We start from the raw sequence: 24,574 nt of genomic DNA, 5'->3' as shown, positions 1-24,574 counted from the left end.
AAGCACCTGTCTAACGTTAATTTGTCGGTGACCTGGAGGAGGCAATGGAGTGTGCCCAAATTGCAGATGACACCCAACAGGGCAACAGTCAGTACGCTGGAGACTGCTTGTCCAGGGGGGCCTAGGTGGGCTGGAGGGCTGGGCCAACAGGAACCCAATGAAATTGAACAAGGAGAAACGGAAAGCACTGTGTTAGGAGTTAATGAAGTCAGCAGCCCCTTTCCTTCTGTTGGCCTGTGCTTGTCTTTGCCCGTGCTGCCTCCCCCTGAATATCAGACAAGTCTCCTACAGGCCTACATGCTCTTCCCTACGGAGCGAGCCCCGTAGCCTCGTAGGCATTAGTCCCCCCTCGGTGGGAAAGGTGATCGGGTTCTGTGGACCCTTATTGGAGGTTTTAAAGACTCGGCTGGATAAAGCCTTCAGCAGCGTAATTATACCTCATAGCTGACCCTGTTTTCAGAGAAGAGGTTGTATGGGAGGCTTCCTGAGGTCACTTCTAACCTGACTGACTCGTTCTAAAAGTTGCTGCTGAACTGTAAGTGAATAAATTCTGAGTAGTTTGCTCTGTTTGCATCCTAACTTGCTAATCACTATTTTAGATCTGCATATTTTAGTCTTGTTCTGCCTGTTGATGTACTTATTTGTCAGACCAGTAAAATATTGCCATTTCTTAATCACTCCTTTCTCAAATCTAAAAAGTTGTTTAATATTTGCCATTATTAGTGAATTCCTTGGTCTTTGTCAAAGTTTGTTGGGTGGTTTGGTTGGTGGTTTTTTTGCTAAATCAGAACTTGTCAACATTGTGGACAAATTTGAAACAACAGTTAACACTATTTTGTTGAGACGTTACAAACATATTTATATACGTTTGTACAATATTTATACAATATATAAATATTTATACAAATATTTAAAATGTGCCAGTATGGCATACTACTGCATGCTGATTTGTTTTTTTCCAGAATCAAATGCGTCTTTGTGGTACCTCAGGTATGAGCTGTAACACGAATTCCATTCTAGGGTTTCTAAACCAGGACTACTCAGACTAGAACTACATGATTAAATTCAGGTATCTGTTCACTGTGTACCATGAATGAGCACGGTAAGGTGAAAACAGAAATACTGGTTTTGTAGGTTAGCTTTTAAAAACTGCTTGAGATGGTCTGCTTTCATAGCTGACTGGCCGTTTTTGAGAGGGGGCAAACGTGAACAACTGAACAGTTTTTCTAGATAGATGTTGGCTACCTTACACAGTACAGATTCAAAATTACAGTGTTCTGCATCCTGGACCAGTGTTTGAGCAGTAGCGTTTGTCTAAGGCCAGTTATGTTGTACACCAAGTACTTGGAAAACAGAGGTCTGGATACCAGTGTTGTGTACCAGTGGGAATCTGGAATGGGACGTCTTGGGGACACACACACTTCTGCAATTACGTCCACTCGCCAACGCATGAGGGCTGTGGCTGTACTGTGAGTTAGGTGCAGCACAAAACATTTGCATAGTTAAGATTTCCAGCACCAAGACAGTTTGTGCGTACTTCGGCTACTATTTAACCAGAGTTCTATTGGTTGAGTGCATAAAATTCTCTTAAGTTTATGGGGTTTTGTTTTGTTTTAATTAAAAGTTGATGGTGATTCTTAAGGGTGTGGCAACTGCATTGCTGTAGCACCTTAAACACTAATGTGCAAGTTTGTGAGCTTGCATGCTTTTGTGGTTAGCGTGGCGTAAGTAGCACGCAGGAAGATCAGAATGCAAATTTGCTCTTTCCAGGATGTACAGGATCACAGATTGTTCTGTTCGTAAGTTTGCTTAAGTCAGTGTGTCTGTAGTGTGACTTCCTCAGAACAGCTGTTTCTTCTGTCAGAGCTAATGCAGCTCAAAATTTCATCGTGATGTTTACAGTTTCATCAACAAACTTTTTAGTAATCAGTCCCATCTTAATCTAAGGGGGTAATAACATCCTCATTAATGTCATCACTTGTTCATTGTGGCAAAGGATTAAAGCAGTCATTTTGTTCTTCAATAATTACATACTAGTTGTAGAGAGTTTTTCTTGAAATTCCAAAATAATAGAATAGTGTAAGACCCATGTTTTGGTATTTATCAGCACTGTAAAAGTTACTTATTAGGTCCTTTTATAAGACCGCAGAGATTGTTTCCTGCCATATTGGGTACCTAAAGCATAGAGTGAAAGATCAGCAGCGTCCTCTTTTTTTCTTCTTTTTTTTCTTTCTGTCTGTGTGTTTTTGTTTTGTTTTGTTTTAAATTATGCTCTTGATAAAGTTCTAGCTTTCTGCCCTCTACTGAGCACAGGCTCCACATCCAGCTACCCTAGCATGCAGGAGTGTGTACTGACTTTTGAAGATGTTTTTTGTTTTCTAAGATCTCCTTTTCCAGATTTTGTGTTGATGGAAACTATAAGCTACTTCAGAGCTTCATGGCAATAGGAATAAGTCCACAGGCTTTTTTTGTTTGTTTGTTTGTTTTTGTGTTTGTTTTTTTTTCCCCAGAAAGGAAGATGTCAGGTTTTTATTTATCATGGCAAAAGTAAGGGTTTGCTTTAGAGAGGCAGCCCATTCTGGTCTTGTCTCCATCACTGTGCTTGAGCTTGTTAAGGCTGGGTGGGAATTGTTGCAGTAATCAAGTAATCATCTTCTGTTAAAGGTGTCTCCTTTTTTTGTCCTTTCTGTTTCAGATTTAGCCTTGGAATCTAATCCATCTGATCATCCCAGAGCAAGCACAATTTTCCTGAGCAAGTCTCAAACAGATGGTAAGCTAAATTTTTTCCATTTTAAAAAAAGGCAGGAGGAAACCTGGAAAAATAACTATTTTAATTATACAGCTTGGGAACACTTAAATTGCTTCAATTCTTTCAAAGCATAGAAATTAATAATTTGCATGTTTACACAGAAATGCTCAAATACCAGGAGATTTCAGAGTCTGGATCCCAATAGTCTGAAGCAGCATGCCTTTCTTCACGAGTGTTAGTTCAAGCTTCAAGCAGTGGTGGGCTTTTTTTATGACCAAGGACTGTTTCAAATTAAATTAAAAAGTATTTTAAAAAAAAGTTAAAGGATGTTTCTTTGCAGATCCCTTGCTTACTTAATCAAGTCAATTGTGAACAATACTATAGCTTGTTAAAAAGTGGAGGCGTTTCCATATTGTACAAATAGAAAAGAATTCTGACAATGGTAAATTTTGAAGTTGCAACTAAAAAGGGTTTTCAGATATTCTTTTAAAAATGCTTCTGTTCCTTTTATAGTTGGTTCTTGTTGGAAGAAGTTTTTTCTTCGCTGTTTTTTCTAAAACAGTGTTGCACTTGAGATTGGATGTGTTGATGGAAAGCTGCCATGTGTCTTCTACCTTGGCATAGCTTTATCACGGAAAAGTAGAATTATTTTGACAGATCTGTCAGTTGCAGTCCTGCTATTCAGAGTCTTATGGCAAGAAGTAAAATTGTCAGTTGTATCAACTTTGCAATGCTCAGATGACCTGTGAGCAGTGGAAACAAGCACTAGCATGATTCTCCCAAAGCGATGATACCAAGGAAGTGTAAGTCTCTTTTGTTGATGCCTCCAAGGCCAGTCCTCAAACAGAGGATCTGACCTGCACATTTCAAACGCCTGTTAGGTGACCACTGCTGAAGTTGCAGTTAGTAAGTTGACATAGTTCTTGTGCATAGCTCATAGTGCAGCTTCGCTGTGCAGCCTTTCAGCCTTGCTGCAAGTAACATTCAAACTACATGGACATCCATCTTGGGGGTAGTATTGCTTTTAAAACATGATTTGGTATTCTTCAAATTTAATGTAATGTATACACCCGTGTTCATATGGAAGAATGGTCTGCTAGGTGACATAACAACTACTAAACTATTCTCTGAAGTTTGTATTAGCTGGATGAATTGATTTTTAGAGGGTGTTTTTATGGACAAGTCAGGCATAATAATTTATTTTCGAATTTCACTGGATCTTCTTTGGTTAACCCTCCATAGAACTAGTAGAATTAATATCTTTAAGTTCTTTTATTGATATATTATCAGGATGACAAGTTTTGATTTATGCAAAAAGACCAAAAAAAATGTGGATAATCTCTTCCAATTGTTAATTTTTCTAAATACATTAGAGACTGTGTCCTGCTAACAAGTGGTAATGTTCTGAAGTCAAAACTTTGGAGAAGTCACCTGTCCAGGCTGATCACGTTTGTACAGCTTTCTGCATGTATGCAACTCTCAGCTCTCCTCTAACAGCACTATTTTACTGCTACCCTTACAGCTGGAAGTTAAACCTTGCAACCTTTGTTGAAAGGCTGATGTAGTTTAAAATGATCAAACAACATGGTTGCAGCTATACGATAAATAGGCATGGCTTGTGCCAGCATCTTCTGCAGAAGGTAAAAAGATACTTAATAGGAGGAGAGAGAACACATAGGTAGTGCTGGGAAGTGAGCTTCCTCCTTGTGTGTCTTTGGCAGGTTCAGTGTGTGATGTTTTTACTTCTGATTGCTAAGTGGTTGCTGTTGGATGTTGGACATTTGAACTATCTGAAATCATCCATTTTTTTGTGATGCACAGCATCTTTTAAAAGCTGAGATGTTTTCCCATTAGTGTGATGAGTAGAAGCAGTTCCTAAATGTGTATGTGGATAGTTGGAAGTAATATGTAGTTTACTAGCTTGATAAAACTCAGTGTTTTTTTTCCTCCAACTAATTTTCCAGACATCTAAAGTCAAATTTGAAACCTTTAATACTTACGTGCTTCAGAAGACTAGGTTAATAGAATGACTTTATTGAACATAAATTGGAATTGTATTTTAGAAAACTTCCAGTTCACGTTCTCTCCTTCTTTCTAGTGCGAGAGAAGAGGAAGAGTAACCACATCAATCACGTAAGTAAACAAATTCCTACTGTGCTATATAGATAATACAAGCATATTAGGACACAGACAAATTCAAGAGACAACTGTAGTAGTGCTAGGTGTATAGTCCTACACATGTTCCAAACCCTCCTTAGCAAAAAGCCCCTGAATTATCATTGCCTGTCTTTAAAAAAAAATAAACAGGCACAGTATGGCAGAGTATAGAATGGCTGATGTCAAAAAGCATAAGAACGGATTTTTTCTTGTAACAGTTTTGAGTTTTCAGAGCAGTAGAGGAGAAAACATAAGTCAATCTCACTACGTTTTTTTTTAAATAGAAATAAAACTGGCTTAACTTATCAGTGGAGATAAGTCTTAAATGACTTGCTGTTTGAGCATCACTGCAGGACTTACTGTAAGAAATGTATCCAGCATGAAAAGGGAATGATGAGCAAACAGCAGCAGCAGCATGAGAAACAAGTGATAGTCCATTAGTTTTACAATCTGAAAATACGCTCTAAGCTTCTTCTCCAAATATTAGTTGGTTTTGACCCCTCACTTAACAAAAAAAAAATACAGAAAAGATGTAGTGTCATTAATAAGTGGATAAAAAATCATTGATTAGTGAAGCTAAGAATGGAAGTTACTAATACAAAGCTTAAAAAATACTGTATAGTGAAGTGTCTACTGATAAGTTACTGGTAAGAGAATGATACTTCAAGTCTGTTGTATTTAGTATGATTATGGGGGGTGGTTCTTTTTTGCTCTTTCTTTTTCTTCACTTTTTCTTTCACTCACTCTATTCCAGCTTCAGTCTGCCAGCAGCAAGCTGAAGCATGATTGGATTATTTTTGCTGGCAAACTTCAGCTGGAATGGGAGATATTCCCGGGCAGCCATTGCATGGTGAAGGGTGCCAACACTGTCATATGGAAGACTTTCAAGTTTTTAGACAAGGCATTTAAAAAGATTCTGGCAAAAACTAATGAATCCTGAATTGCTTGATTAAAACTCTTCCCTCAATTATGATGTCCTAGCTCATCAAGTCTACAGGATTAGGAGAGATCATGGAACATACTGCTAGCTCTAAAGAGTAAAAGTAAGGATAATAGTAACACTTTTATTTCCAGATGCTAAACAATACATGGGAGAAATGAGCAACGTCAGGAAGAGGCTTCTTTTTTTCTGAAATATAACAAGACAAAACCCCAAATGCAAAATTTTCTCTGCAGGCAGTGATATTGAATAACCAGAAAATGTAAAGGTATAGGATGTAAAAGAAAGGACAAGATTATTATGGAGTCACAGTAATAAAGTACATCACAGAGAGGGAAGACTGAGACCTGAACTGGCAAGAACGGAATGGAAGAGAACTAAGCAAATCAGAGGACTTGCTGCTTTACCTGCAGCTATTTCTGCTGAAAATTACCTACCTAAAACCATCACGTTGTATATTACAAGGGATGATTTATAAACTTATCGTACACAAAGGGTATCCTCAGGAACTTGATAGCTATAGGGCAGCTTACATAGCAGGAGCACTCATCTACAAAGACCTCCTCTGCAGTAACTACTTGAGTAAAGCCAGGATTCAGTGTGGTAAACCAAAACTTACAGAATCCCTCTTCTTTGAATTTTTTTCTGTTCTTCCCCCCCCCCAAAGGTTTCTCCTGGGCAGCTTACGAAAAAATACAGCTCCTGCTCAACAATATTTATAGATGACAGCACCGTCAGTCAACCCAACCTTAGAAGCACAATAAAGTGGTAAGAACCATTTGTCATCAACAAGAGGCTGAGCAGCATTGCAGGGTTTATTTGGGATTTTGTGGTGGTCTTGTCTGTTACAACACCAGTTACAGACTTGAATGGGAGGAGCACAGCACTGCTTATTCAGGGTGGTCGTGGAAGGGGTGTAGAGGTCTGGCTAATTATGACTGCAGAAGTGAGCTGCATTTTGGTTTTTTCCCATTACAGAGCTAATATACTGTTGTAGCTCAAAGTAGTTGCCATTGTGCACTTGAGAATCTGAGGCAGCGAAGCGTGTCAGCATTTTGGGTTTAAAGATGTGTGTTGGGGTGGGGAGCTCAAAGGCTTCACACTGAAAGCCAAATCCAGAAACTCCATCTGGGAAAACTTGAAATGGACTTCGTATGGAGTTGCAGGAGAAGTTTGCAGGACTGGTTGCTGCTTGCAGTGGTATCAGTCTGCCCTCTAGTCGTGGATAACACATGTTGCTGGCTTGCGGTTTGGTTCTAGGCTTTCCACTTCGTCTTGTTATTTCAGGTAGGAGAGTTTGATAATTTTTTAGTTGTCTTGGTTCTCCAATGGAAATGGCTACTTGACCTGTTGTTCTGGGCACCACACAGACAGTTTTTTGCTTGTCGATGATACCAGCCGAGAACGGAGAAGAGTGTTTTACTGTGCTTGAAGGGAACGGAAGGCAAAGTAGCTTCAGGCCCAGAAGACTTTACTGCTTTAACAGTTTAGTAGAGTTTGGAAATGTCCAAGTTAACCTGTCGCTTTCAAATTTGGTTTCAAACAAAGGTATCTGGCATGTCCCTCCTTTTCTAGAGAAGAAAGAACCTAAAAGACAGTGCTTGTGCCATTTTGAAGTGGTGTACAGCTGGCAACAGATCAGAGCTTGCCTGTGATGAATTCCTGTAATGGCAGCGTTCCTGTTGTCACTGCCAGTAAAGGATCTGAAATTTGGCCATCGTAGATGAGTGTCAATATGAAATCTATTGCCTTACTTGACTGAGCGGAGACTGAGATCTGTTCTCCCCTTCTTGGATTATGCTAGTATAACATAATCTTCATTAATATTCTCTTTCTTTTTTTGGAAGACAGGTCCTAAATTAAGACAGCCAGAGATACAGAGTTAAAATAGCAGAATATCTACAACAGCGTATGTGACATCAAGTAGAACTTTTATTGTATTTTAGTTGTGAATAGTCCACATTTGCAATAAATGTCACCTAATTAGGCAATGAAAGTGTGAGTTTAAAATGCAGCATAACATTTTGTGGCAAAAGTATCTGTACAATGATTGTCAAAGTAGTTTGGGTAGCAAATTTGCTTTGGCCAGTTTATCTTCAGGCAGGTAAACATTAGAAATGAGACAGAGTACTTGAGAACGTGAGAGGAAGCCAGTACGTAATGGATTCTGAACATCTTGCCCTGAACAACAGCTTTTGTAGTGGAAGAGTGTTCACAGAATATGCTTTATTAAGTCTTTCTTTTTATTCTTCTCTTTTTTTAGTGTAACATTAGCAATATTCTACCATATAAAGAACAGGTGAGTGAACTTTCTCTTCTTTCTGAAATATAACAACTTTCTTTTTGAGCCAAGGATATGATCTTGGTCACTTCAGTAACAGCTAGGATAACTTAAAGGAGCTGAAAAATCTGGAAGTTTATGCTGTATCTGCTTCCTCCTTGTACCCTCTCTGAAGATGATGTGGAAGGTCAGTAATACCACTGTCCAATGGCATGTGCTTCATTGAGAGCGAAGCATAAAAATTCAAAAGAGGGAGTAAGGAAAATACACTTAACTCATCGCAAGTCAGCCTTTGGACTTTGTTTAGCTTTACCTGAATACAGAGGAACAGATTATTTTTGATGGTTGAAGGAACACTCTGTCCCATGTACAAATAACCCTTGCCATGACAGCTAGTTGCAGCATATGCTTCAAAATTACAGTTGCCTTTTTGAAATAAACGCTATTAATGAGATGGTTTCACATTTTAAGGGAGAACTGTACTAAGCATAATATGAGAACATGGATAGCTATTATTGGTTTAGCTTTAATACTCAGTTGTAAGATCTCATCATTAAATGCTTTGGGAAAATACAATATAACTTCATACCATATTCTAGGAAAAGCTGAACTATAAAATATGTGCGTTTATTCTTTTTAATGAATAGTACTTTTTAGTGGAGCACAGCATTAGCAACTAACTCCTTTTGCTAAACCAGAGAATTTTACTTTGTAGAGATTCCGACAGATCATTGGATATTTTTGATGAAAAATCTCATCCTCTCACAGTAAGTGTAACTTTTTGATTCTCTGAATTGAAGAGAGTTTAACATCTTGGTTTGTATTGTATAAATCATAAAAATATCTTAGCAGCAGGTCACAAGAAAATTGATTTTAAATTGTATCTTACATATAACATACAGTGTAAACGGTCTCCTCTGGACTTTCGCTATCAGCTAGATCGTGAACAGAACCCAGTCTTTCTGCATGTTGCAAAGTATGTTTGGTTTTCTATGCTTTGAATCCAAATAGAAAGCAAGCATGTGCTGATCCTTGCATATTTCATATCTGAACTTTGTCTGTCTTCCCCTCTTTAACATTACCTTAAAAGTCTTTCCTATTTATTTAGGAAAACATAGTTAGTAGGTATGTGCCTAACCTTTTCAATGGCTACAAACAGGAGAACATAATACATGAAGTGTCACACAAAGCACGAGACAGTGTGTTTGGTCTTTTAAAAAAACCTGAAAAGCACATTTTAAAGCCGATGTGCTTAATGCTGCTTGCAGTAACAGCTAGGAGTTTTCAGCATGTGATTGTAACATGACTGTCCTGGTACATCTTTTTAGGCAAAGGCAAGCTCAGGAGTGGAGTGTGTGCTTTTTATGTCCAGTTTGAGCTTAATGACTGTCCTACAGAATCACTCCCTTTGTTTTTCATTTGAAATGTGTTACTTTTCATTTGAAGTAAATTTAGCAAAGCTCTAGTGGCTTTAAAAGTTGAGTTTGCTCTGGGACTTACCTGAGTGAATGCAGCTTCATCTGTCTTGCAGATTTGGCTTGTTAATAAACAGTTTTTAATAAACAATTAAGTATTTTAAGGTTTTTTTAGAGTTTCATCCCTAAACATGACCCATTGTGCTACTTTTTTTTGTACACTTGAATAAATACAATCCTTTAGTCCATAAAAATAATGAACTTCAGGAGAAGAGCTATACAGAAGATTTCTTGTATGGATGATGGCACTTCAGTTTTGGACCAGACTTTTCTGCTGATTTAACTACCTGAATCAGTTGTTTTACACTGAAAATGATTTATGTAAGATGAATTCCACTTCATCAGACAATTTCTTTTCTTTATTTGGCAACCTGACATCTTTTGATCCTTTCATATAGCCTACCTCCTAGTTAATGTGTATGAATAGAGGAGAATCATTGTGCCCTTTAGGGAACACTTAAAGGTTTCTTCTGTTTTACTGCAGTATACAGACAGAAATACACTAATGGCTGTATGTCATACTTCTGAGTGGAAAGACACAAATGGCTTGTTAGTATCAATAGCAGTGGGGTTTTGGCTAGGTACCTACTGTTCCTTGATAAAGGTTAATTTGCTGGAAGAGGTCTCTGAACACCTTGTCTTCTAAAGATTCAGTCACAAGGAGTCCAAATCCAGGCTCTACTGACCCTAACAGCAGAAGTAACAAACTTAGTTAGCAGCATTGCAGGCTCAGTCATACGTACCAGTCTCAGTCCTTTCCTCCTCAGTTCCAGTGAGCAGAAATGTACTTCCAGATGTGCTTTTGTACTGCTCGTACTGCAGGAATTACACAAGGGGAGTCCTGCTCATGTTACTCTTAATGTTGCCTGCCCACCTGGAAGAGGTAACCTCCACTGGCTGTGTGGAGAATACAGAGTTCACTTCCCCTTCATTGTACTTGACACGGCCACCTGGCTGCTTTAAGCTACAGGACCACATGAAAATGCTTGCTGCTTTGCTTCCATTATGACTGCTTCGTTAATGCCAAGCAGCTATGCTGTTCTCATCTGGTATCTTTACTGTACTATAGGTCTAGCTTGGACTGTGGACAGAAACCTATTCAATATCGGTCTTGCAGAACCAGTGTGTAAAGTTGGAACTCATCCCTCCAGGAAGAGTGCTGAATATCAGAATGTCTTGGGGGGACATGGTCAGAATTTTCAAATGCTTATTTTAGGATTTCTTTTACAGACTGTTTATTTCTAAGCTTTTCTTCTCCCTTGTGTCTAGAAATAGTTAGCATCCTGCCAAACTTAAATCTAGTTGTTCGTTAGCTTTTTTGTCTTTCTGGAATCTCTCAAGAACAAGTCCTATGAGGCCAGTGTAACGTAAGTTACCTTCCAGTTCTACCCGTGACAGAATTACTGACCTGAGTTTTTCAGCTCTTCCTCAGCTGGAAGGGGAATCTCGTGAAGTCTCTTAATTTTCCCTTTTGAAAAGCCAGTGTTTCTCTGATCTGTATGTATCTGATTTTTCTTGTAGGGAGAAACCTTTTTTTAAAATCTCTTTTAGTCTATAAAATGTTGGGTGGACAACAGTTAGCACCTGTAATAATGATGGTAGTTCATGCTCTTTCCCGTTAGCCTTACCGATCCAACAGTGTTCAAAACAAAGATACCAGTTAAGCTATTGCGTTTGTTTGGAATATTCGTAATTTTGCAAGGCTGCTTCCTTCTTTCAGTATGTAATTTTGTTCTGTCTCTGTGACAGGGAAGGGTTGTATGCACTTCTGCTCGGTGAGAAGAAACAACCATGTGTGGCTGTTCTTTAAAGTCTGTATTAAGTAAGACAGATTTTCAGTAATTCAAAGAACTTTCTTTCAGCGGGAGGAAGTTCCAGATGACTACTACAAGCATGACCCTGATCACAAGCACATCTACCGGTTTGTTCGGACGCTCTTCAGTGCTGCACAACTGACAGCTGAATGTGCAATAGTGACACTGGTAAGAGATGGCCTGATTACTGAAACTTCAGCTTTCAAAATTTTTTTCCCTTTTTTTTCCCCTTCCCTCAATGAATGAACTGGGCTGAACTGACATTAAAATAGTTACAGTATCTCATTAAACCTTGTTAATAATGAAGACCCTGTACAAGTGAGTTCATTAGAGAAGATTTCTAAGTAGTCACAAAGTGGATAACTAAAAAGGAACTTACCTTTTCTACATATGAATATGTAATGCTTAATTAGATAATTATCAGTCAAACTCTCTTTGTTTCATAATATGTAACTCTCTGAAGAAGTTTGAGAAAGGCAGAACAGCCGGATGCTGTAAACAGTGGGGTATAATAAGATCGGACATGAAGACATCTTCCATTTCAGTTGTGTGGAGGGGAAAGTGGGAAGTTTTGGGTTCACATTAGCCAGAACAGTGCAAGTAACACCGCCTAAGTGGTTGAGGATCAATACTGTAGGAACTCCAGGAGATGAACTTTCTCACTATTATGTCCTCCAATCATTGCTGCCTTTCTATGAAACTTTCATTAAACCAAAGAGGCTACAACTTTTCCCCAGGTGACATGGAACATTATGTATTTGGAACAGAAGAACAACAGTAAGAAAATAATCTCATTACAGTTTGTTGTTTGATTTCAGAAAGCAAGATGGATATAAAAAAGTGATGATGATACCATGTGCACACACACATATATGCATATGTATATGTACAGGAAAGGAAAGAAAACCCACAACCGATATAACTGCGCCATTAGACAATCTTTTAAACTGCACTTTGTTGCATACTAGATTTCAGTCTTCGTTGTGGCTTCTTGCTGAAAAACAGTTTGAAAGGAGTACAGAAGAGAACTCTCACCAAAAGACAATGTGGTAATTAAGCAAACTGAGCTTGAAAGACTCTCTTTAATAAGGAAATAATTAAAAAGGCCAGATAGTTAGAGCTGTTGAAACTCTGCAAGTAGTTTGAGGTTTTTGCTTTTCCAAAGACATGCAGGTAATTTTGACAGACAAAGATGATCGCTAACCCTGGGCGATCCTAGTCGCTGAAGTAGTTAAAAAAAGAGAGGTTTTTAAGCGGATTTTACCACTAGATGGCTCTGTTATAATAGGAACACCTTCAGTCTGCTTGACGGCTACAAGCACAGGATGGGAAGAAAATGTGGGGAGACCCTAGTAATAAAGACGTGATCCTGCCCTTAGACCTGTACAATGGCTTCCTGCACCCACTAGTTTCTGAGGTTTCATTAGGACCTTGGACTTAATTGAGGGACTAGAACATTAAAAACAATCTATATTCAAATTTGAAAGTGCAGCTTACTTCGTATGTGAATTATTATAGGAGTGTGAAATAGAAAACTTTTAAGGAAGAGACCGATTCAACATCTTTGGGCTGCTTGGAGATTACATGGGAGAAATGAGTAAAAGACCAAGACACGCTTTGGACAAGGGTATCTCACTATCTCAGCAGCTGGTGATGTAGGTAAAAGCAGAGGATGACACTGTTGTAGGTGAAGGACTGAAGTCTGTTCACAGAGTGAAGCAGAAATAGCAGTATAACGCCTTTCACTGTGGAAAGATGGCAATTAACACAACATTGTCCTGTGAGTAGAGATCACATTGCAGGTGATGTGCAGGAAGTGCTGAAGGCTTCCTGTTAGGCTACAAGTGCTGAACCCTAACGGTGATGAAAGGCTCGCATGATGCTGAGTGATGTGCTGTCCCAGACAAGCCCTCATGAGAACCTGTCAGTGACTGCCTGGACTCGTTGATGGAAAGAACTCTAGCAGTGTCTCCCTGAAACAGCAGTGCTCGCTGCTCAAAACTGATTCTCCAGTGTCTTTATTGTATACCTTGGTGTTATAGGTCTTGTGCTATAACAAAAAACCTGGAACCTGTAACTCCTGACAGCTTGGATTCTAAAGCGTAAACAGTAATCACCAATACTTACTTTGACACACTTAGCGGTAATGGGATAAAACAGTCATATTGGAATGGCAGGCTTGCTGCTCAGAACTTGGCTCCTGGTCTTAATTACACATATAAAATTGGTTTGGTTTTTTTCTTTTTGTAGGTTTATTTGGAAAGGCTTTTAACCTATGCAGAGATTGACATATGCCCTAGTAACTGGAAGAGGATAGTCCTAGGAGCTATTCTGCTGGCTTCTAAAGTCTGGGATGATCAGGCTGTGTGGAATGTGGATTATTGCCAAATACTGAAGGACATTACTGTTGAGGACATGTAAGTTGCATGGTTTGGCTAATCTACAGTGGTGGGGTGTGTTTTGTGTGGTGTCTTTTTTTGTTTGTTTGGATTTTTTTGTTTGGTTTGTTTTTTGGAACAGCAGTCTTTGTGATCACACTGACAAAATGTCTGTCTGGTGCGATGGTATATGTATATGATGTATATCTGGTGTCCAGCCTCGTTCTGTTTTTTAACCTAGGAAACTTTGGATAATCCTACTTTGAGACAAATCTGTATTAATATTTCTAATGACTTGGGTGAGTAACTTCAAAGTTAGTTTTCTTTACTTTCTTTCCCCCAGTGATGAACCATGGGACTGGCTTCTTGTTTCCATTAACTTTTTGATTTGGTGTAACGCAAGTGCCCAATTTATAGTCTTATCAAAAGTCTTTTTGGGAAGAAAAAAACCAAGTGAACTAAATTTGTTCCCTACCTTTTCTGTTTTAGAATTTGAAAAATTGCAAGGTAAGCTGTAACTTGTGACTTATGTGTCTGCATTTGTATCCGCTTAAGGCCTAAATATATCCCAAGGTTTGAATTCCTAGCCACTGCGGCTGGCAGACAGGTGGTGTTTGTGTTGGTACCTGTGGTTGCATGTGTTACATCCAGCTGCTGCTACAGCTCATCCTCTTTGGGTGAATTCTTAGACTTGTCTACAGTGCTGAGAACAAACTCCTCCATTTTACTACTGCTTGTTTCTGTAAGGCTGTTCCTTGTACCTAGTCTTGTCTCAGATGTAGATTTTAGTTTTTCAGAAGTTCTTTGAATCTGCTGTTTTTTGATTGGTGCACTCAGCTTTAAGCCCTGCAGTTTCGGAGGATGTTCATCCTTGTGGCTCCAGGCTCGTACTACAGGCTGGAGGCGTGTTTATGTGGAGTGGATTTGGCCCATTAGACTTTCTGTTAAATTCCTTCTTGCAAAGTTCTATCATCTCCAACACCTTTGAGATGTCAACGTTATTGTTTTAATTCTATTTGCTAGCTTGTCCCCCTATTTCTCTTATTATCACAGCGGTAGAAATGCCAGAAGGCTAGCTTAATACCAAGCCAGGTTTTCTGGCCTTAATAAGCTTCATGACGTGTTTTGTGTGTGTTTGAGTTTTATCATGCTGCTGTGCTGTAACCGAGCACGTGTCCAGGCCTGTGCAGTAACCATCAGTCCTAGTAGTGGAGCAGACTGAGGTGGCAGAGGTTTGCACGCAGCACTGAGAGGCTACCCGTGTAGAGACTCTCTTCTTGCCCCCAGCGCTCTTCCCTGGATTCAGCCTAAAGCTAATGTTTAAAATACAGTAAGTAATTATTTATCTGGGACTCTTTAGGAGGAGGAATGTCCAGTTTTCTTCCTTCTAGGTGGGGGTTGGAATTTCTGAAAATGGGGGAGTTGTCTGCCCCAAACCAGTTTTTGTTACAAAAGTTATGTCACACCACAAACAGCAAGCATAGTACCGTGTTTCATACACACCCCTTGCCTGGGAGTTCTTTGTCTCCAAATGCAGGGCTGTGCCAGCTCTGCTTTCAGGAAAGCATAATTAGTGATTTTATACAATGTACATCTTCACTCAGCCTGGCTCAGAGTGCTCATCTCTCTGAGGAACATACTTGAGGCATAACTATGAGATGGCTGAAGTGGGGTCAGCAATGCTAGGAGTGCTGGAGTGTACATCTTGCTCTTTTTGATGTCTCCTCTTCTAGCCCTATTTGGGACAAATCAAATTGATAGCACTGAAAGTATCCGTAACAAGCAGGATGTTTATTCTGTATTGCCAGTGCTGGGTCTCCTGAAGCTGTCAGTACTTAGATTTTCAAAGCAGTGATGGTGGTAAGGAAAATAGACTGAATTTAGGCTTATTTTTCCCTCCAATTTGAAGACGGGATATTTGTAATCCTATCTCATTTGAAATGACTTCGACTTTTGAATTTAGGTATGGGCAGAAGTTGTACAACCCCTTTCTGACTGTGGCCCGGGGCTGTCCTCCCAGGCCCTGCAGTGCTGCATTTGGGCAGACCTCGCTGCTCCTGGGCTGGGTAACATCACCATGATCAGGACCTTGGAAAACTGCTTAAAAGACTCAGCAAAACTGAGGTTTCCGTTTTTAAGTCTACTTTCAATTAATAGTTGGTACTACAGTTAATTGTCAGCCTTAGTAGTTTCAGTAGTTTTTTAAACTAGTCATTTGATGGTATTAGAATACAGGTGTTACTGCGAGGAAACAACTGGCAAAGGATTTCAGGCCTGTCTGCATTCTAGTGCTGGGGACTTTGCAACACTGCCAAAAAATCCACCCCAAACCCCAGCAGCTTCCCAGCTGAAGATTGCTCGGCAGGGCTGTACTGGGTATCGCTCCCTGGGCGGGCCATTCCTGTGCAGTAAAGGCTTGTCCACAAGGACTGGTGGCACGTTTTGTTTGTGAACTTCCTGTGAATTTTCCTCCTGGCTCTACATACCTGGAATGCTCTTGCTAACCTGATGGATACTCTTGTTGAGCCACTGCAAACCAAGCATAAGAGTTACACCACGCTGGAACTGGCAAAAGGTTTTCTGTCTGGTTTAGTTCACCCAATTTGCAAATCTGTGTGTGTGTGTATGTGTACGAGCCAGACACCTCTCCAGAAGGCAGGGTAGGTGCACCTCGTCCCCACCAAACACGCTGTCCTTACTGCTCAAAGACACTTGCTTGGCAGCGCCACCTCACAGCTCTGTGAGCGGTGCGAGCCGTGCGGTTCTCACAGAAACTGCCAGTGGGTTAAAGTTTGTTAAAGGATACGCGATCCAGGCCTTGTCACTAGCAGATGAGTTCATTTGCCTTAGCTTCTTCCTACTCAACATAGGTTAAAGTGTTCGTCTTGTTTTTTTCTATCACAAGCCCTTTCTTATTTGACCAAAGCAAAGGCGGGTTTTTTTACTGAAAGGGGGTTTTGTTTTGGCTTTTGGGGGGTGTCTGGTTTTGTTTTACTTATTTCTAATGGGGAAAAAATCAAAGGAAATTAAATTGGTATTTGGGAGTCATCCTTTGTCAAAACTTGCTTGTTTTGATGAGAGTGAATCCATAATCACTGAAAAATTAACTGTGCAGCTGCTAATCTTGCTATGATTGCTTGTAAGGGGACACATGCTGTTCGTTCTTTTGGCTACCTATATTTGTAAATAAGGCACAGAAAACACACAGGCATTATCCTTTCCCAGGTTTTAAACCACCGTTAATAGACTTGTTAATCCAATGAAGAATTGTATTTTTACAGAATTAAAATGTATTAGCCTAGTGAGTACAAAAGGGGCAGTGAAGAGCATTTATTCACAGGGTAAATCAAGCTCTGATCAGCTGATCATCAAAACATTATCTGATTTACATTTCTATAGGCTTATGACCATATGAACAGGAAATTAATTTTGGCACTAGGTTCAATGACACTCAAGTCCACTATGCTAGAAAGAAGCACAAAGCTGCTATTCATACTGAGACCTGCCATCCAACACAGGATACAACCTAGATGATTCCTTGATTTATATCCCACCACCACCACCCCCTGATAGGTAAAACATCAATTTCAAAAGCCCCCCAAAAGCAAGAACAGCCTTGGTACTGAATTTGTGCAGCTTACTTTCTGGTGTATTCACACTTGGCCCATACAGCTGCTCAGTTCTGTTGAGACAAGTCAGCTACCGGTAGGAACAATCGTTGAGTTAGTGTTGAACTGAATTGCTTGGTTTGGGTACCACCAGTTTATTATAGGTTAATTTGTAAAGCATTGTTTGTCCTCTGTAGAACATCTCTGATTTAGCTGACCATGGTACAGTAGCTGAAGCAGCCTTTTTCATGTCACAGTGCTCTCCTTACTCTCCTCCAAACGTTTTGCCCGGTGAAATTAGACGAGCGAGTAAAAACTGGACAGTGCCCTTTGACATAGTACTTTGTTATCCTGCCTAATGCTATTGAGGAGAGAATTCCATCTCCCACCTAATGCTGCTTATTTATTTATTTATTGGAGATGAATCCATGTTGCTTCAAGAGGCTTTTTTCTGTGAGATAATAGCAGCAGCTCTTCATAGATCCATTTGTTGCCGTGGTGATCTGCCTACTCCTTTTGTTAGTCCGCCTCTACTTCAATAAACCCCCTTCCTGTTATCAGCCCGGTGAAAATGTCTGCAAGTTCTTCAGAGCTAATAAACAGCATACATCATTCCTTTCATCTGATCACTATAGTGTGGGGCCGTACAGAGTGAGAATGGCGCATGAATTGTACAGCTGCACTAATGGAACTCTGAAGAATGAACCTCCCCGGTCGGCCCGGCGAGTGCGCGGCAGGGCGTGCTACCGTCCCCTCCGAGCTGGAGGTGCCAGGACTCAAAAGCTGCACCTTGTTTTGAGCACTGGCGAAGGACCCGTCTCTCAAACCCAGTAATACAGAGCTCTGGATGACTGTTTCCAAGTTGCTGCTTTTAAAAACAGGCTTAAGGTCTCTTCAGTGCTTTCAGCCAGCTAAAACAATCTTTTTTTTCCTTTGTCTTCTGTCCCTTATGCCTCCTAGGAACGAGATGGAAAGACACTTCTTGGAGCTACTGCAGTTTAATATCAATGTTCCTGCCAGTGTTTACGCCAAATACTACTTCGATCTTCGCTCCCTAGCAGATGACAATAACCTGAGCTTTCTGCTGGAGCCTCTCAGTAAAGAGAGAGCACAGAAACTGGAGGTAATGGTCTGAGACTGGCTGAGCAGGGGACTGTGCCTGTACCTGTAGTAAGAGCATCTGTTGCTAATCATGTTAAGTGGTGGTTAGGAAAACTAAAAAGCTTTTAGATTAGTGTATTATGGGGTAATTTAACCCCTTTATAACTACAGTTAGCACTTCTAAAACCATGCCTAGGCTAAGCTAGTATTCCAAGGAAAGGAAGGGACAGAGATTACGGAAGTCTAACAGATCACAAAATAAAATGGAAGTTATTTTGGGAACTGTAGCTCAGCTAGGCTGCTTAAGATTGAAAGGATTAGTGTCATATGTAATGGATTGTCTGTCCTTCCCTGGCCACAGTCTGTATTCCAAGCACCTAGAGACAGTCACACTTGGACCTTTCTAAATACTACCAGCTGAAGGTTTCCCACTGCATCCCACCGCACAGCTGCTTTCAGATTTGGGGGAAGCACTCTTACTGCTGTCATGGTGTAACAAACCATTTGTCTGGGGACAGCTGCAGCAATAGTAATGTTTCTTTTCACAACTTTTAGAACCTCACCTTCCCAGAGAAACGCTGCTTTAAGATAAACTTCTGGTATAGCCGCTTCTTAGGAGTCCTTTAGAATGCCCAGATGAGTGTAAATACAGATTACTGGCCCTTTCTGCTCAATAGGAGAGCAGCCCCCCTGTGAGTCCCTGCAGCCGCCTCTGGTATGAAGGCTCGTTTTAAAATAACTCGGAACTTTTGTGGAGTCGGTCTTCCTAGTTGCTGGAGATACATAAGACATTTTGAAAAATACCTAAATTACCTGGGTTCCCAGGCAAAACTTCTTGTTGGCTCAATGCAACCTTTCATCTGTCCAGGTTTAATTGATGACTCTGCATGTTGTTTTGTTGACCTTTCAACAAAGGCATTACTGCAGGCCCTGTGTACACCGGTACCGTAGCGCCTTTCAGAGAGCGGGTGCTACGGTATCCTTGGCTTATAGTGTTCTGTTGCCCATCCCCAATAATTCTGCCAAGTGCCAGGGTGGGGTTTTCTATTTCATCCCAGAAGTGGCTGAACTTTGGGAATAAGTGGGATCCTTCCTGGTCCTTTGGAATGACAGGTATGATACGCGTATGAATTCCACTATTTAAAGTTAAGCAATGCAACTTTTCTGCTTTGTCTCACCCTTGTTACTTGCACTTTAGCCTAATACTGTCACTAATTGTAAATGTGGTTGTAGGGCAGTTCATATTCCACAGGAAATTGTTTACTGAACTGCTCAGTGCCCTGGCATAAGTAGATGATTTACAGGTTGTGAGCCTGGTTTGTTTGTTCTTTGCTAGTATTTGGGGGCTTGGTATTTAAAACCAGAGTAATTTTCAGTACAGTATGTGATTTGCCATAATGCACTTACTAATGCATGTATATAGGACATTTTGGATTTAATTCTAAAACATGATAAATATTTAAACCATTCGCTAAAATATTTAATTCTACGTTTTGGTTAGAAGCACATGGAGCAGTTGACAGGAGCCTGTATGAAGCAGCAAATTAGTATTCCAGGGACTGAAAACTGATTTACACCATATGGGTGACTGGGGCTAAATACGTCAACACAGGTTGCTTTATGATTGATGTGCTAGTGTTAAAACAGGATGGAGAGTCTGTCTGGTCTTGCACCAGGAGCTCATGCAGCCAGTGTCTCAAAGAATGCCACTTTTGAGCCAAATGCATGCTTCCAGAAGGTCGGCAGAAATAAATGTAAATAATTATTTTAAAATACACTTAGAAGTTTATTCATGCTCAGAGTGCTTTTCACCTTTTGAACTTCCAGAACACTGGGCTGTGCTGAATGGGTGCTGCCTTAAAGGGAAGGTGTAGGCTTGTAGCTGAGCACAGGACTCCGAAAGATCATCTGGTGATAGGTGGTAAATTATTAATGGAAGTAAATGTTCAGGACTGAAATTCAGTTCAGCCTTTTATTACAGGTATCCTTATTTATTTGCGTTGATAATGCCTGAAGGCTCCAGTCAGCAATAGGTGTTGCAGGGGAGGACACACTGTTTTCTAGACAATCGTGTGTTAGTAGGATTTAAATAATTAGGCTTATTACTGGAATAGCTGCACCAGAATAAAGGCTGCTTGACTAGCTAGATCAGCAGAGCAGAGGCAGGCCAATAAATGCATGAAAAAGCAGTTAAATACTAAGTTGCCCACATGTGCTGATATTGAATAGCTGTATTAAAGTGCCATGGGCATTGCCGTGCCATCCAGCAGTGGGCTGCCCTTCCTTCTTGGACCTCTTTAGGAACCTGATCATGTGAGTGATCCCAGGAAGGACATGTTGGGGGCAAAAAGGTGTAGAGAAGGTAAAGGTCAAACAGACATCCTAGTAGAACTTCGTTTCCTAGGCCTGCTTGCACTTTGTGGCTGAGGGCAAGGTGTCCAAGGGACACCTTTTCTCTCATAGAAATGGCTGCGTGCATTTTTCTACTGTTAAAATAAATTTTTTGTGCTGCTGTGTGCACCAGACCTAACTACTAGGTGCAATTTTGAACATAACTTCCACAAACTCATACATCTGAAATGGGTCCAAGTCCTCCATTAGATGGTGGGACTGGTAAAAGAACAAAGATACTTGGATATGGAAACCACTCACCTTCTTCATGTCCTCCTTCCTGACGGGTGGCGTTGCTGTTAGCATGGGGACAGACCCCTTTAATATTTTCCCTCCAAAGTAGTTCTTATTTACTATCTTTCTAGGTAAAAAAGCTAGTGGCGTCACTGCTGCAGAGCAGCTGCGCTGTTGGCATTACGCTTGTAAATGCTTCCTTGGAACGTTCAGGCTTTTCTAACGCGTACTTTTCATTTTGTATCTCAACATGGTATCCAGGCTATCTCCCGGCTGTGTGAAGACAAATACAAAGACTTGTCAAAAGCTGCTATGAGACGATCTTTCAGTGCTGATAACTTAGTTGGCATCCGCCGTTCTAATGCCATCCTCTCCTGAGGAGAGAGAAGGGTGCAGCACCACGAACCAGCATCCATATGAATTGGAGGAATACCACCACTCCACGCGCACAAGCCAGAGGTGATGGTGTCTTCCAGCACGAGGAGGAGAGAGCCCAGAGCTCGAGGAGCATACTTGGTGCAAAAGACAAGACCTTTGTCACATCAACTCTCTCCTCCTTCTAATGTATCCAGAGGTGCAAAAACAAACTTCTCTCCTTCTCTCCCCCACAGATGTTTGCTTACTATGTAGGCCTATAGCTGTGAACTCTTGAGGTTTTTAATAATAAGTAGTTTTCAATTTTAGAATTTAAACACTAACCACGTGACTATAGTTACAATGTTCTTCCCTCCTCTCCCCTGTCATCCAGAGTCTCGCTGCATATGTATTTCGGGTCAATGCAGTGTTAACAAAAACAAAACAGAACATGGGACTCTTAAAAGTATAAAGCCACTCTGGAGCTGAAAACAGTAGCATAGACACGTGTTGACGGCTTTTCCCTGGTTTGGCTACTAAAAGCTGCTATTATTGGTGATCTGTTCATAACCAAGAAGCTGCCCAGCAGGAAGGAATTCCAACTCTGCGCCCACAACTCCACTCAGTAGAGATTGTCAAAAGACTTTGAATGTTTTGACTGGGGGCAGAGACACGGTTTTATGTATTGTTAAAATGTATAGGGTCCATGCTGCATTTCTTGTGAGTTATGGTGCTTCTCTCATTTTCTAATACTTATATTGCTCTGGAAGAGATGCAATCTGTATATTTTTCTGAGGCATTGAATGAGAAAGTTGGTCTGGAAACATCATCACCATCCCCAACAGTGTAGCGATCCAGTGGTGAATGGCATGTGTGCAGCACTGCTTCTCTGAGTTCTACTGCAGATCTCTTGTGCTATATACAGTAGAGTTCCTAAAGCTGATATTGTGCATCCATCTGGCTTCCTTGGGGTTTTTGTTTCCTGGGAGGGATTTACATTCATAATGAGACAGTAATGAGTTTTGAGAATCCTGGGCTACCTGACAAGGTAGATTGACAAATATTGTGTTCAATTGAAAATTATCAAAAAGCTTTCTACAAAACCCAGGTGTTTTTTTTTTTCTTTGCAAAGTGAATTTTACCTTGTGCAACTGCTCTACAAGCTTGGGTTTTGTTCTTTCTGAGACTTTGGAATGGAGCTTACTTTCAGGCTCTGAAACTGAACTCTAAACAGGATAAGTATTATTAGACTATTCCTGTTACAAGTCTTTGTGGTATCTTCCCTTCTTGGATCCAAATAGATTCTAGGCGGTTTGTCCTAGGAGCAGACCTCCCCCCGAACGGCGCGGGTTTTGTGCACTTCCTTTTCCAGCCAAGGCCCAGACACTTACACTGAACAGCCAGTCCATATGCCTTTGCGAGTGGGGCGCTCTGAGCGTAGCCATCAGTTCGGCTGCGCTCAGCTGTTAAAATGATGCATACAGCCTTTTGCGGTATGCAAACGTGTCAGCCCCTGGCTCCCAAATCCATGGAACTTGGCACTTCAGGTATTGATCACAATTCAATTTTGAAAACAATGCTACATCTTCAGGTGGTTTTCCTTTCTCATGTTTGTATTAAAAGAAAAGCTAATAAACTCTATTTTAATTAAAGTTAAAGGTGAATTGTGTGTTCTGTACAGCTGTCTGATTTAATTCCCCATCATGAGTATCTGGTGCTGGGCAGCTCCTCTCAAGTGTGAAAAACCCCCAGTGGTGTGCATTAAGGCCCCTCGCCTTCATTTTATCGGTGACTTGTGAATGTCTGGGGAGCCAGCAGCAGAGTCAGGGGGCAGCTGCGACAGAGAGCCGCTCGGTCGGTGGCTGGGGCAGGGGCACGGCTTCAGCTGAAGGTGGGGTAGGGACCTGCGGAGCTGCCTGGCTATTCCCACAGCATTTGGATTTAGAATTTGACTGGGGCTGCTCAAAGGACTATCACTGACAGTTTCTTTGCACTGAAATGTCCTTTAAGTAGGACCAGTCTCACTGGAGGCGATTTTATGGTTTTTGAGCCCTCCCTTGAGGAGCACTAAATCGGAAGCTACAAGCGACCAACTCCAGGATTGACTCCTGACCTAATTGCTAAAGAGCTTTTCTTCCCTTTGCACTGCCAGGCGCCCTCAGCTTTGTGTGATGGGTCTGATGCATTTCGCTGTGGGCTGGCATGGGGCAGTCATTTACCTCTTTTGCCAAATGAGATAGAGGCTTTTGCTGCTGGCCTGGATGGCAGGAGAGTGACAGCTCAAGCTGATGGCTGCTTCTGCAGTGCATCCTGCAGGAGACTGCTGCTCTGAACTTAATTTTGTCCCCAGCCTTAACTGGCTTTAGTTTTACTGTAGCATAGCCCAGAGCACATTGTCAATAGGATTTTGATCTGTTCAGCAGATGCTAAGCAGGGCTCAACTTCTTAAAGGAGAGAAAAAAAGAGCAATTCCGTTTAATTCAATGTTCTGGCTCCCCTGAAAGAGTTGGATTCTGGAAAACACAGCTAGTGGATTTCTTAAGTAAACAATAAAAAAGATACAGCTCCCTTCTGAAGGGATGAGCGGCGATAACGTTTTGGAAGAAATTATATTTAGGTGGTTCTGCCGGAAGATGAACTGGGGGAGGGGGAGATTCCCTGTAACTCTCAGTAGTATTTATACATTAGCAGCACTTCTCTCAAAAAGGCAAAAGAAAAATTACAATCATAGCTTGAGTATTGTAATTACCGAGATTGTTACCTACCTCTGCTCCCAGGGAAGAGCAACCAGCTACAGGCTCAGCGTACCTTGTGTCTCTTAACCCGGCAGCTGAATCCTAGTTAATCGATGTTGAGGCGACCTCTGCCTGCATTCAGCTCCAGGGCAGCATGCCCCATCTGGCAGTAAATACTGTTTGCAGAGACAATAGCTAATGTTACAGCCCAGCAAGAGTAAGGCGAGCACCACCAAGAACAACGCGAGCACCGTGTGTCAGCGGTCAGCAGGGGCAGGAAGCCACCAGGGACCTGTCTGTGAGCTACGTGATGCCCTTGGCCTCCAGCAGCCCCTTCCCTCTGTGTACAGGGACTGT

The 24,574-nt window shown here is 41.0% G+C and overlaps 2 protein-coding genes across 2 annotated transcripts in view; one reads left to right on the top strand and one right to left on the bottom strand.

Annotated features, from left to right (window-relative positions):
• The window catches only part of CCNYL1 (cyclin Y like 1), a 34,340-nt gene extending 11,206 nt beyond the window's left edge, over positions 1-23,134 (top strand). The window contains exons 2-10 of the mRNA XM_055813115.1: positions 2,696-2,770; positions 4,848-4,882; positions 6,514-6,614; positions 8,110-8,145; positions 8,843-8,894; positions 11,465-11,584; positions 13,667-13,833; positions 18,363-18,525; positions 21,390-23,134. Of these exons, the coding sequence (XP_055669090.1) occupies positions 2,696-2,770; positions 4,848-4,882; positions 6,514-6,614; positions 8,110-8,145; positions 8,843-8,894; positions 11,465-11,584; positions 13,667-13,833; positions 18,363-18,525; positions 21,390-21,506 (866 nt within the window). The 3' untranslated portion in view covers positions 21,507-23,134. The remainder of the gene's footprint in view (positions 1-2,695; positions 2,771-4,847; positions 4,883-6,513; positions 6,615-8,109; positions 8,146-8,842; positions 8,895-11,464; positions 11,585-13,666; positions 13,834-18,362; positions 18,526-21,389) is intronic.
• The window catches only part of PLEKHM3 (pleckstrin homology domain containing M3), a 122,572-nt gene continuing 120,589 nt past the window's right edge, over positions 22,592-24,574 (bottom strand). Inside the window, exon 10 of the transcript XR_008748603.1 lies at positions 22,592-24,393. The gene's annotated coding sequence lies outside the window, so the exon portion shown is untranslated. The remainder of the gene's footprint in view (positions 24,394-24,574) is intronic.

The sequence above is a fragment of the Falco peregrinus genome, chromosome 8, assembly GCF_023634155.1.
Source record: "Falco peregrinus isolate bFalPer1 chromosome 8, bFalPer1.pri, whole genome shotgun sequence".
NCBI lineage: Eukaryota > Metazoa > Chordata > Aves > Falconiformes > Falconidae > Falco > Falco peregrinus.
Note: the sequence above shows the minus strand (reverse complement) of the source record. Positions and strands in the feature narration are given on the sequence as shown.